The 11,493-nt window shown below is 43.1% G+C and overlaps 1 protein-coding gene across 1 annotated transcript; it reads left to right on the top strand.

The window, feature by feature from the left end:
• Positions 1-1,889: 1,889 nt before the first annotated feature.
• Positions 1,890-11,182, top strand: ESX1 (ESX homeobox 1). The gene is made up of 5 exons (XM_086756492.1): positions 1,890-1,989; positions 2,066-2,288; positions 2,378-2,423; positions 8,194-8,480; positions 9,786-11,182. The coding sequence occupies exons 1-5, from the start codon at positions 1,890-1,892 to the stop codon at positions 10,009-10,011; spliced, it is 882 nt and encodes a 293-aa protein (XP_086612618.1). The 3' UTR covers positions 10,012-11,182.
• The last annotated feature ends 311 nt before the right edge of the window (positions 11,183-11,493 follow it).

Below are 11,493 nucleotides of genomic sequence, written 5' to 3'. Positions count from 1 at the left end.
AGGGATGGCTCCCTCAGCCAAAGGCCCACAGCACCCAGGGGATTCATGCAGCAGGAAGCCTTTGCCCGTAACGCAGGGTGTGCTGCTTTCCTTCGCTGTGCCAGGTGAACTCATGGCAGACGGAGAAGACTAAACGTTTTCTCTTTCCACTCTGAGTTTAAGGGGTGCACATGCCCAGCCCCCTCTCCCTCCAAAAGGCTACAGATGGACCTTGTGTTTTCCACGCACATCTTGAAAAGGGAAGATGACTTCCAAACCCCACTCCTCTAAAATGGCCCCAGCTGAAAACTACAACCATGTGTGGGGATGCAGGAGCCCAGCTACACGACCCCCCTCTCCCTTCCTGTGCTCCCCTCAGCACTTACCACTGATATATGGCGCTGTGACCTTAGTTCTCTGCTGACATGCTTCTACAAACTAAGTAGAACTTTACAAAGCCAAAGAATGAAAAGGCAGTCTGAGGTTGGAAGCTGAGGGTCAGGATGCAAACAGGACAAGAATCTGGGAAAGGTCAAGAACACTCTATGTAAAAAAAGAACCTGGTACCTTTAAATACAGTCATCTTTCATAAAGGGAATCTACTTTTTCAAGAGGTAGCCTCAGTAAGTGCTTTCCCAAAGCTTCTCATGAAAGGTGCTGCAGGAACGGGTTCACCGAGGCATTGCTTCAGGCCAAACACAATTTTTGTAGTGAAAGGAACAAAGTTGAGGACTGCCTCAATGAAGAGCCTTGCGACAGAGCAGTGAGACAGCAAGAAGGAGGTCTGTCAGTAACCAAAGAGAGAAGAGAGGAAGACAAGAGAAAAAAAAAAAAAATCATTTTTTCGTGGACTACAATGCCAAGGAATCAAAAGATTATTTAGCCAGACATCATCTGGTATGAGGCAGGTCACTGATTCAGGAAGCATCTACACAGAGATGCTTCAGCTAAATTATGCAAAGACAAAGAACCCAGAACTTCCCCAGCTACGTTGTTTCAAAGATTAGTTACAAACACACAGATCTTTAAATCTACACCTCATTTCTAATCTAAATTTGTCTGGCTTCAGCTTTCAGCTACTGGTTTTTGGATTTCATTTTTTTTAAGCCCTTTTCTGCTGTGCTCTCTGTAAGACTCTCTAGAAACTGGTGTTTTATCCTCATCCTCCAAAATCTAGACCTCAGGATCAAGTCATTTTGTCATCTAATTTATATCAGTCTCTAGCAGTACACCATAGCAAGATCACAGAACTGCTGGAAGTCTCTCTGGGTAGGAAATCGTTTCCAGACCTCCTGTTGAGGAATGATTGCTGTAACAGCGCCAACAACAGAATTCTAGCAGGAGTGGAATTAAAGATCTCCAGGGGGAAAGAAAAAAAAAAGAAAAAGAAAAAAGGCTCAGTCTTGCGTGGTTCTGTGCGTCTTCTCGGCACTTGTCAGCGCACGGCACTTTGCAAGGTCAGTGCTGAAAAGCGGAATTCAACAAGTTGAAGTTCAGCAGAAGCGAAAGAGCCAAGCCCTAGTGACCCTTCTGCTCTGCAAGCCAGCGAGTTTCCCTGCAGGCAGGTGCGGTGCTGTCCCGCCCCGCTCCCTTCTCCCCCGCAGCAGTTCCGGACGGGCCAGGCGAGGCTCTCCCGCACCCCGGCGGGCACCGGCACAACTTCAGCACCCGCGCCCTCCAAGGAGGCTTTAAAAAGTTCCCGCCGGCAGCGGGGCCGAGCGGGCGGCGGCGACCCGAAGGCAGGGCAACTCCGTGCCCGCCCGCCCGCCCGGGGGGAGCCCGGCCCCTGCGCGTCCCACCCCCGGGCCTTGACGCCAGCGCGCTAATGAAATGCTAATGCCGGGGCGCGGAGCCGGGCGCTGCCCGCGCCAATAAAACCCGGCGCGGCGCGGGGGCCCCTGCCCGCCGCCATGCAGAGCGCGACCCCCGCCACCCCGCCGGCTCTGCACCTCCTCACCTCCTACTTCATCGACAGCATCCTGGGCCGGGGCCCCGCAGCGGGGCGGCACGGTGAGGGGCGGCGGTGGGGTGGGGGGACGGGGCGCTCCCCGCTTGCCCCGGTAACTCCCCGCTTCTATCCCCTCAGGCGAGGAGCGCGCGGCGCCGCCGCCGCCGCCGCCGCCCGGCCGAGCGCGCGTCCCCGCCGAGGATCCGGTAGCGGCGGGGCGAGGGGGGAGCGCGGCCGGCGAGGCGCCGGCGGCCCCGCCGAAGAGGAAGCAGCGGCGGTACCGCACCACGTTCAGCACCTTCCAGCTGGAGGAGCTGGAGCGCGCCTTCCGCAAGTCCCACTACCCCGACGTGTTCACCAGGTAGCGGGAGGGGAGGCAGGGAGGGGGCGGGCGGAGGGCCCGGGCCGCGGGGGCCGGCGCGGCCGCTAACGGAGTGTGTTGCCCCGCAGAGAGGAGCTGGCCGTGCGCCTGGACCTGACCGAAGCCCGGGTGCAGGTGAGCGTCACAGCCGTCCCGGGAGAACTGCGAGCAGCGCTGAAACATAACGTTTTGTGTGTCCCTCCCTCAGCTGGGCGAGAAGTTTGGGGGCGGGGGGGGGGGGAGTGCCGGGTGCCCCCCGTTTCGGTTCGTTCTTCAAGGACGGAGAAATTGGTGACTTACCTCAGCGACAGGAGATCGGACAGCGTGGTACAAACGTCCCCAGATTGCACTTCACGCTCACGTTTGCTGCCGTCTTCATGGGTCTAAGGGCAGGTACTGTCTCTTGAGTTTTGAGATGATAAAACAGTATTTTTAAAAATTAGTGGGTTTACAGCAGACGAGGGGCTCTGTGGATCACCCTCAATTATTTTCCTAGGCTTCAGAAAAGCTGACGCTCTTTTCTTGCCCTAACTTAGATCCATAAAACAGTCACACTTCTAAAAGACTGGTAAAACAAATAAAAGATTAATTTGACATTCATATGACAGTCAGGCACTGTCCTGGAGAATGTTAAGGCCCAGCTGGGCTGTAATAGTAGCAATGCCTGTAGAACTTCAACATACCGAAATGAAACGGGCACTAATCATCTTGTAGCCTGTGGTTTTCTTAAAGTATGAATGACTCCAGTAGCTTTTCCTGAGTCTAAGCACTCATGCTTAGCAATACCTTTTAAGAAGCAGTTTCTTTAGATTGATCTCTTGTCTAAGCTAGAAATGTCTTTAAATACAGAAACATTAGCTTTTTTTTAAAAAAATGTTGTTTCAAAAGGTGTGAAGGCTTTCAAAGTATTTTTAAGCTCGAAATGACAACTGTACTAAATTTGGCTTGTGCTATGTATCAGATACTGACTGAAGTACTGTTCCAGCCCGGCTCTGGGTATGTGAAACACTGGGAACTGGTGCAGCTGCGCAGTGTGACAGCTTTACTTACTCCTGAAAAGCTTTGTTACTGTTGATGCCAGATCCGTGCTTACATATGTTGTCATTACTTCAGTCACTGGATCTGTGGTGGTTCACACTAGCGAACATCTGTAAAGCTGTAAGCTTTTTAGCTTTTAATTTTCCTATGCACCATCTTCAGAAAAGACCTTGGAAGCATGAATGGTACTTTGTAATTGACTCACCTGAGAATAGCTAGATATACTTTTCCTCTCTTTTGTGGACTTGGAGGAAATTATGTGCCCTCCCCTCTCCCTGCCACCAATAATCACTAAAACCTCCAGTCACTGAAATACCCCAATATCTGGCAGATACACGTGGCATCTACCAGTGGAAAGGATGTGAGTGAAAAGTTCTTGGCTTACCTGTTACCGTCACGTCCACCTTGTGTGGTACTTGCTCTGTAGTCCATTTGACCTGTGAGGGAATGGTGCAGTGGCAGATGGCAGAGAGGGACTCCATTCCTAGTGACTCATCTAAAAGAAATGGAAATGTTTAGGTTTGGTGGAGTAAAAAAGGAATTAACAGGCAAAATAGCAGAGTTGATGTATCCCTAGTGGATGGAAGGAGCAGCTGTTCCTTGCACCTCCTTACTCCATGTCAGATCTTAACACAAGTCTGCTGGCACACAGACAGCACAGTTTGCTCAGGGTGAACTTCCAGTGCACAGTGCCTCTGCCTCTGTGTGTGTTCTTGTCCTATGGTAGGTGGGAGACAACTTAGCCTGGAGAGAAGAGGATGCGTAGGGACAGCTACTGTCTAGACAGTGATGTACCATACTTACCAAGCTATCTTAATTCCCAAATACTTGCCTCATATGCCCATGCTCATAGCTGCTCTGTATGGTGTCCTGTGTGAAATTAAGATTTCCATACCTCTCCCATGCTACCTGGCTAAACCAGCTGACATGGAAAGTGGTATCTTTTGTTTACTCAAGTGTAAACCCAAGAAACTAATCTCATCAAATGCAATCAGACCATTTCTTCACCTCAGTGTGTTTTCAAATTGAGGTCTGCTTCTCTGGGGAGAACCTTCCATCAGCCAGCTGAAATGGCTACCACATTGTCCCCCACTCTGGCATCTTGAGTCTTAGATGAAAATGAACAAGTTAACAAAAAAAATTGCACATGAACATATTCTCATTTCAGCATCACTTTAAAGAGATCCCCCTCACCCAACCCCTATTATTTCCTTGTATAGAGGAAAGGAGATGGCAGCAGGAATCTTTGTATTCTTTCTTACCTTGGGAAAGGGGTAGTCTGGGAGCCTGCGAAACCTTTTCATAATCTGAAACCATGTTGGGATGCTCTTCAATAGCATTCACATCTGTTGTTGTCATTCTGCTTCTCAAAATTCATATTTTTAGGATGGGAGGAAAATAAGAAAAAGTTAAAGGAATATTTTATTTTCTTAATGTGAGAAGTGAAGCATTACTTGGGTATTTAAGGACCATAAACTGCATCAGCATTAGAACATTAGCTTACACATGTAACTGGTCAAAGCATCCTTGTAATGTTTTGTGATTATGATCCTGTATTCAGCTACAGCAGAAACATGATACAGTTAGCCACATCTATGTGACTTTTTATCCTTGTTATGTATTACATCAGTTTAATAGGATACATTTTTAAAGAAAATTACAGAAAGAAAGCTATCACATATTACAAGCTTAATATTTCTTTTTAAAAGACCTAAATTTCTTTTGTCAGATACATGCAGTTCTAGTAATTACAAAAATAATCTGGTAATCTTTAGCATACAATTCAAACTTGATAATTTAAAACTCATTTTTGAGGATTAAGTAATGCATTTTTATCCAAAGTATTTTACCACTGATATTTACCACTGATTTCACACCAAAAAAACCTTAAGACTGGTATAGCAGTTTCTCTTAGGTTTAGTTTGTCACTTCAGATGTGCCTGAAAATAGAGTAAAGGCAAGTTCAGCCTTTTATTGGAAGCAAAGGAAAACTGCTTAACAAATGGTTCAAGATGACTAATCTGAATGTTAATGACTATAATGTACGCACTAAATTTTGAGAGCTGTTTGTCATGTCAGTGTAAGGTATGAGGCATGCTTTTGCCCCTTTTATCACTTGCATTGATGAGTTTGTACCAGTAAGGCACTGAAAGCCAGCTTTTTTTCCTAAAGATAATTATTAGCTATCTATGCTGGTATTTCCTTCCAGTTTGATAAATACAAAATCTGAGGGATGACTAAAGTTTGGTTGTAAACCCAAAATCCCCTCTAACATTTAAAAAGATATTTTGCAGTCAAAGTGCACATCTGAGCAGTCAAATGTATTTGCTTTAGGACAGAGAAAGCAGAAAAGCAGACATCTCATTTCGTGTTCTTTACAAAGAACAGATCGAAGAACAATGCTAAGATTTCGTAAGGAAATTGATACCTGTGCAGCATCTGTTCTATGCTTTTTAGGAAAGGCTTTATCTGCATATCTGCAGTGTAAGACAGCTCACTGCCTTTTTAATTGGATTTTATTTTCATAGAAAACACTAACACCTTTGAGTTGCTGGTCTTCTCCTGTGAGATCTCAGCTAAGCTCCACTTACAAGTTTTTGGGATTACTGGTTAACAGCAATTTAAAGTCATCTGATCCCAGTCACTGAGTTCCTTTTCTTACCAGACCCCTGTCTTGGACCAATACAGACCACGTGTGTAGTCCTTTCAGTCATGCAGGCATAGCCATCTGGTGTTTTACTGGTTTGGATATTCCTTTGTAAGACATCTGATCATTTAAAGCCTGTGGTTGCTGGAGAAATGGCCAAAGAATGAGTCAGAGCACTCAAGAATTTTAAGTACCAACTTCAAAATTTTCATGTTCTGGCTTTTCTCCTAAGGGCACCTCCCTCTGCCGACTGCCTGTGCAGTGAGACAATTCTGTGTTACGTACATAACTGGAGGGGTATGAATCTCCTCCAGGAGGACAGCAGCTTCCCACTGTAAATACAATATATATATGCAATGAAAGGACTGGTTGAGTAGTAATTCTTCAGCTGGCTCTCAAGAACCCCACAGCGAGTGCTTCGAAAGAGTAAATTGTTATTGACGTATACAGGAACAACATCAGCCTCAGGGCAGTGAGGCTGTGGCATGCTACAGACTCCTGGTTTGGGTATCAGCACCCTGGTGTGTGGAGGGCTTTCCTTCCAAACACCCTTAACATGATTTAAGCACCTGAAGGCAAGTCACATCACTGGAAATGGTTGTATGGCACGACTGAGATTAAAGCAAGCAGTGAAGCTGAGAACCTCCAAAAGCTGATCTTTAACACAATAGAAATTTAAAACTCTTTAAATTTTTTGACTGAAATATAATTGCAGATGCAAAAAGCAACTACTAAAAAATCCATGCATCTGCAAAAGTTCTGCATCCAAACATTTTGTCATAATATGTATTTCTGTAGAACTTTAGTATTTCAGAAATACCAATATCAAAGGAATAACTATTTTTAGCATCTGTCATAATTTGAGACTTGAATTTTTGCAATTTAATTCTATGATTTTAGGGTTTTTAGTGGATTTGCTAGATTCTTATTAATAAGTTATCTACATTGTATAGTAGAAGACCTTCACATTTCAAGTTTACCTTCGTCCTAAATCAGAAGTAAATTTCAGAAAGTTGTAATTCTGTACAGGACAGAAGTTGGTCTTTCCCATGACTCTTGTTCCTTGTGTTACCACCCTGTTAAATACTGAATCCTGATTAGTGCATTCAAGTATTACACATAGAACATGCTTGGAAGCAGCTCACTGAATTTCAACAGTAGTTATATACATGATTGCTGAATGAGATTATGGGCCACAGCCTTTCTTCCAAATCCAGGTTCAGTTCAGAATCCACCTTCAGTGGCCTCCAGTGCAGAGGGGCCTAGGAGACCTGAGCAGCTGAGTACCTTTGTATGTTGAGAGTTCAACCTCAGCAGCCTCCATTTTTAAATATCCTTGGTTTAGGTCCTCTCTCCCTTGTTTTAGAGCTGATGCTCTTCACTCCGCCACCATCCTGGGTCTGAAAGGTTCTGCTCAGTGAATGCTAAAGAACAGTTTGAAGAGTCTGTTTTCTGATCTGTAGATTTGATTGACTAAGGTCTTTAAAAGATGTTTAATGGGCTAAAATAATGATTAGTCAAGCTTGAAGAGGCAATATACTCAACAGCTTACCACACCAAACCAATACTAGGCTAAAGCCTCTTTAGGAACAACTTGATACTCTGTTCTAATACTGCTTACTACGTTTTCTAGTTTAGTATTGGCTTTCACTGCAATTCAGTTAATCACTTTCATGGAAATACATGCTGTTTGCATTCATGCTAGGTAAGAAACGCTTCTCATTTTACTTTTGAATCCCCCGTATAAAAATGTATGCTCCAGCTATCAAGATAAAAAGCGCACACCATATATTTGGCCTAGTAACTCTTACAGTCATTATGAAGTTGCTTCCTGCAGTATCTGTATAGAAATAGCCACCTCTTGAATGGCTTCATTGAAATTTTAGATTTAATTTCCAACAAATAGCTTATGAAAGGAAGAATGATCATTTTTAATAACTGATTGAGTTCTCAGGTGATAGGTTTATATATTACAATGGCTTTAAAACATATGGGACTGTTCAGTCAGAGCTAGAGAGCAGTCAAATTTTACAATATTTATAACTGATTTATTTCTTAATAAACCCACTAGGGCATTTATGAATGTATCTTTAATACTGAAGAAGTGGTTTTTGGTTTAACAGTAAATATTTTACCGCCTGTATCACTGCATGCAGTAGTAGCTGGTAAGACAAACTGCAGAGTAAGTTCAGCTAATGCCTTTATAATTTCTTATTGAAGGTCTGGTTCCAAAACAGAAGGGCAAAGTGGAGGAAACGTGAAAAAAATGAAATTCTGGGGACTGTTCCAGGAATCTCCTTAACGCACCCACTTGGTCTATTTTTGGATGTTCCACTGAGTCATTCTCCCCTTCTAGATCACACGTGGAGGTCAATGCCTCTTTCAACATTGGCTGTGCCACCCATGTCTCCAGCCTTTAGTCCTTCAACCTTAGGGCCGTTTGGCCTCAGCAGCCTTACCTGGACTTCTCTCTTCAGAAATCCTATTTTAAACCCACATTTTGGAAGGTATAGAATTAAGTTTTTTTCTAAATCTCAAAACTGTTAAAAAATGCTGCATTTGTATTAGTTTCATACTCACATGGTCTCAATAAATGTGCTCCCATAGGTAAAACAAACTTACTAAAATGGGGTTGGTTTCTGTGTAGGATGACTTGATTAGGAATAGCAAGATTTTGTTTTAAGTCATTTGAGTAAAAACTTAACATGTAATTGCTGTTTGAAGAAAAACTGTGCATACTTACTGAAATTTTGGTCTCGTTGAACTCTAGTCTTCGCATAGACTGCTGTAGTCTAGGTGGCTCCAGCTCCAGCCTTATCTCAGACTGACACAATTATACACCATAAAGATGTGACTGCAGACAGACATGGCTTGTAGGTGATCTGACAGAATAAAGGTATTAGAGATTTCTTCTCAGGAGACCAGGAGCCTGCCTACATTTGCAAGAGTGACACAGTTGTAGAGAGAGCTTGAGAGAAAGAGAGAGATCTTCCTGGTTGTTACACATCCTACCAAAATCCAGTCCGTTTCCCTTGGCAGGTGACGTGCTCTCAACACGCAGAGCAAGCCCGCAGCTAGCCTCCTGTTCTTTCTCTCTAGTCAGACACCTAGAACTCCAGCAATTCATTTCAGCTGGACCTGCTGTCTGGGCTTTCTTGCCCAGCAACCTAGAAATTTATCAGCAAAATGCTGCTGCTGCTCTGATGCACCCCATAAGACAGGAAAAAAGCATCTGTGTACTGTATGTGTATACATATAATAGGTGTGTAAAGATATATATATTAAAAAAAAAAAGAAGATAGTGCTCTCCTTTTGCTGAAATTATAGCCTGTATCATTCCACATTATGGACAGACATATGCTGCTTTTTATGTGGAATAACTTGTCTGAACAAATTGGCTGCATAAAATGCCACATAAATTGGCCTTTTTATGAGGTGGTTTACTGCTTTCATAGAACGGGCTGATCTACAGCATCCAAGGTTTGTTTAGAAAGGATTTAGTGTTAGGAGTTAAGCAAATAGTTGCTGTTCTAGGTATCTGCATGCCATGTCTGGTCATCTCTTTTATTTATTTAAGTGTTTGTTTTTTCTGTTTGGGGTGGGGTTTTACGGTTGTTTTTTTAAGGGCAAGACACTATACTGCAAATTAAAGCTAAAATACATTCTGGAAAACAAAATGTACATTTGTAAGACATTTGAAGTTTTGGCACTTTTTTTTCCAATACTTTGGGTGGGGGAAGATGCAACTCAGTAAGTACGTGTTCTCGAAAACAATTCTTAATTTGGATAATATTGACTTCTTTCAATTACAGATTTCTCAATGCTTTAAATCCTCTCATGACAACAGCTTCAGTCCTAATGAAAGCTCCTGGACCCCCGTCAGACCCTGCCCTCACTGCCTTCACTGATCCAGCAGCAGTTGAAAGGAAAACGTCAAGCATTGCAGCGCTAAGGCTCAAAGCGAAAGAACATTCAGCTCAAATCCCTCAATTAAACCTCATCTCCAGTCTTACAAACACTGACAAAGAACTTTGTTAGAAGCTCTCCCACAGACCTCTGCTACAGAAGGGAAAGTGAATGGCTTCTCCAATAAGTAGCTCCCATCAGAGAGACACATTTTAAAAAAGAAAGAAAACACACGCACACAGAGCTGTGGTTCCTCCATCTTTGGACTGAAAGGAAATTACCCTGCTAAAAATTGGTTTCCTTCATTACAACATGAAATCAGGTAGTAAATTGGCTTGTATTGTTTCTGACACTACAGAAATAGAAGCAGGAACTCTCTCATATTTTTAATTCAGGCTAACATGAATCTGAGGCTTTGAAGGTCACTAGATGCTAGTCCAAAGGTTCAAAATTCTTTGTAGGAATAACTTCAGTTTTACAGGCAATTCTTAACTCAGTTCTCAGGAGGAACTCTTACATGCAGTACGTGAGATGTAAGAATCAGTACACAGTTATTAAATGGAGACCATGCTTCATGTTGAAGTGCAAAACCCGTGAAATCTTGCATTTTAGACAGCAAAAATGAGATGGGGACTATTTTCAGTATAGGCTTTTGATCCAGAAGTAGGTTTGTTTAGAGTACCTTCTTTCAAACTTTAAAAAAAAAAAAATGTTTGCTTTATGTTCAAGATGACAATGTTTTAATAATTAGAAAAGTTTAACCTTTGTTTATGAAAATTATATCCTGTGAAAGTAGGTTATCAGTGTGCAGTAAGTTGTGTGTAGTTCTCTGTGCATGTATATACATATCAGTAAGTAGCTCATAGCTGTAAATATGAGGTTGCTGAATACTTTTAGCATGATCACCAGCACATCTCACCAGACCAGTAAGTTACCAGGTTAGTTGTACATTTTCAGATATTTCATGCCTTGAGTAGATTTAGAATTTAAAGTGAAAACTAAATGTGAAGTGTTAAATTCTTCCTTGCACTGATGTTGGAATGAGTGAAAACAGAGGCCTTACTGAGCAAGAGTCTACAGATTTTCCAAAATCCTGGACTCTCGTTCTGGCCTCAGACAGGTCATTTTAAAGGTTTTGCTGAACTTCCTCATCCAGGAACCAGGACTGAGAACAACTGTCTCATCTAGAGGTCTGATGCTTTAGTGTAAATTGAGGGTAAGGAGTATCCTCCTTTTGCAGCTTACTCGCCTACCTCACAGGGCTGTTGTGAGGACTGATTAAACGAACACTGTGCAAATGATAGAGTTATACAAGTGCTAATTATTGCTTAGCAATTACAACAGAAAGGCCAATAGCTGACTACGTGAAGATTACGTTTCCCACAACTGAAGCAAGCAAGCTCTGTTTCTCTGGGTTGATGGGACAACGTGGAACTCTTCCATTGATGCTGCCTGGTTCCTCAAGACTATTCTCAGGCACTTACATTCACACTGAAAAGACTTTATATATTTTAGAACTTCTTTCTCAAGGCCACACAGATGTTCTTAAGGCTAGAGTTTTAAGCACAGAGCTCCAGATACCAAGGACTTCTCACACAAAGTTTGTATTTCTTC

This window comes from Chlamydotis macqueenii, chromosome 11 (assembly GCF_036417535.1).
Source record: "Chlamydotis macqueenii isolate bChlMac1 chromosome 11, bChlMac1.mat, whole genome shotgun sequence".
Lineage (NCBI taxonomy): Eukaryota > Metazoa > Chordata > Aves > Otidiformes > Otididae > Chlamydotis > Chlamydotis macqueenii.
Note: the sequence above shows the minus strand (reverse complement) of the source record. Positions and strands in the feature narration are given on the sequence as shown.

Excerpts from the sequence above, each read along its gene's own strand:
- ESX1 (XM_086756492.1), top strand. The coding sequence starts at position 1,890 with ATGCAGAGCGCGACCCCCGCCACCCCGCCGGCTCTGCACCTCCTCACC. Across the intron at positions 1,990-2,065 it reads CCCCGCAGCGGGGCGGCACG|GCGAGGAGCGCGCGGCGCCG; the intron begins GTGAGGGGCGGC and ends CTATCCCCTCAG. Across the intron at positions 8,481-9,785 it reads TTAAACCCACATTTTGGAAG|ATTTCTCAATGCTTTAAATC; the intron begins GTATAGAATTAA and ends TTTCAATTACAG.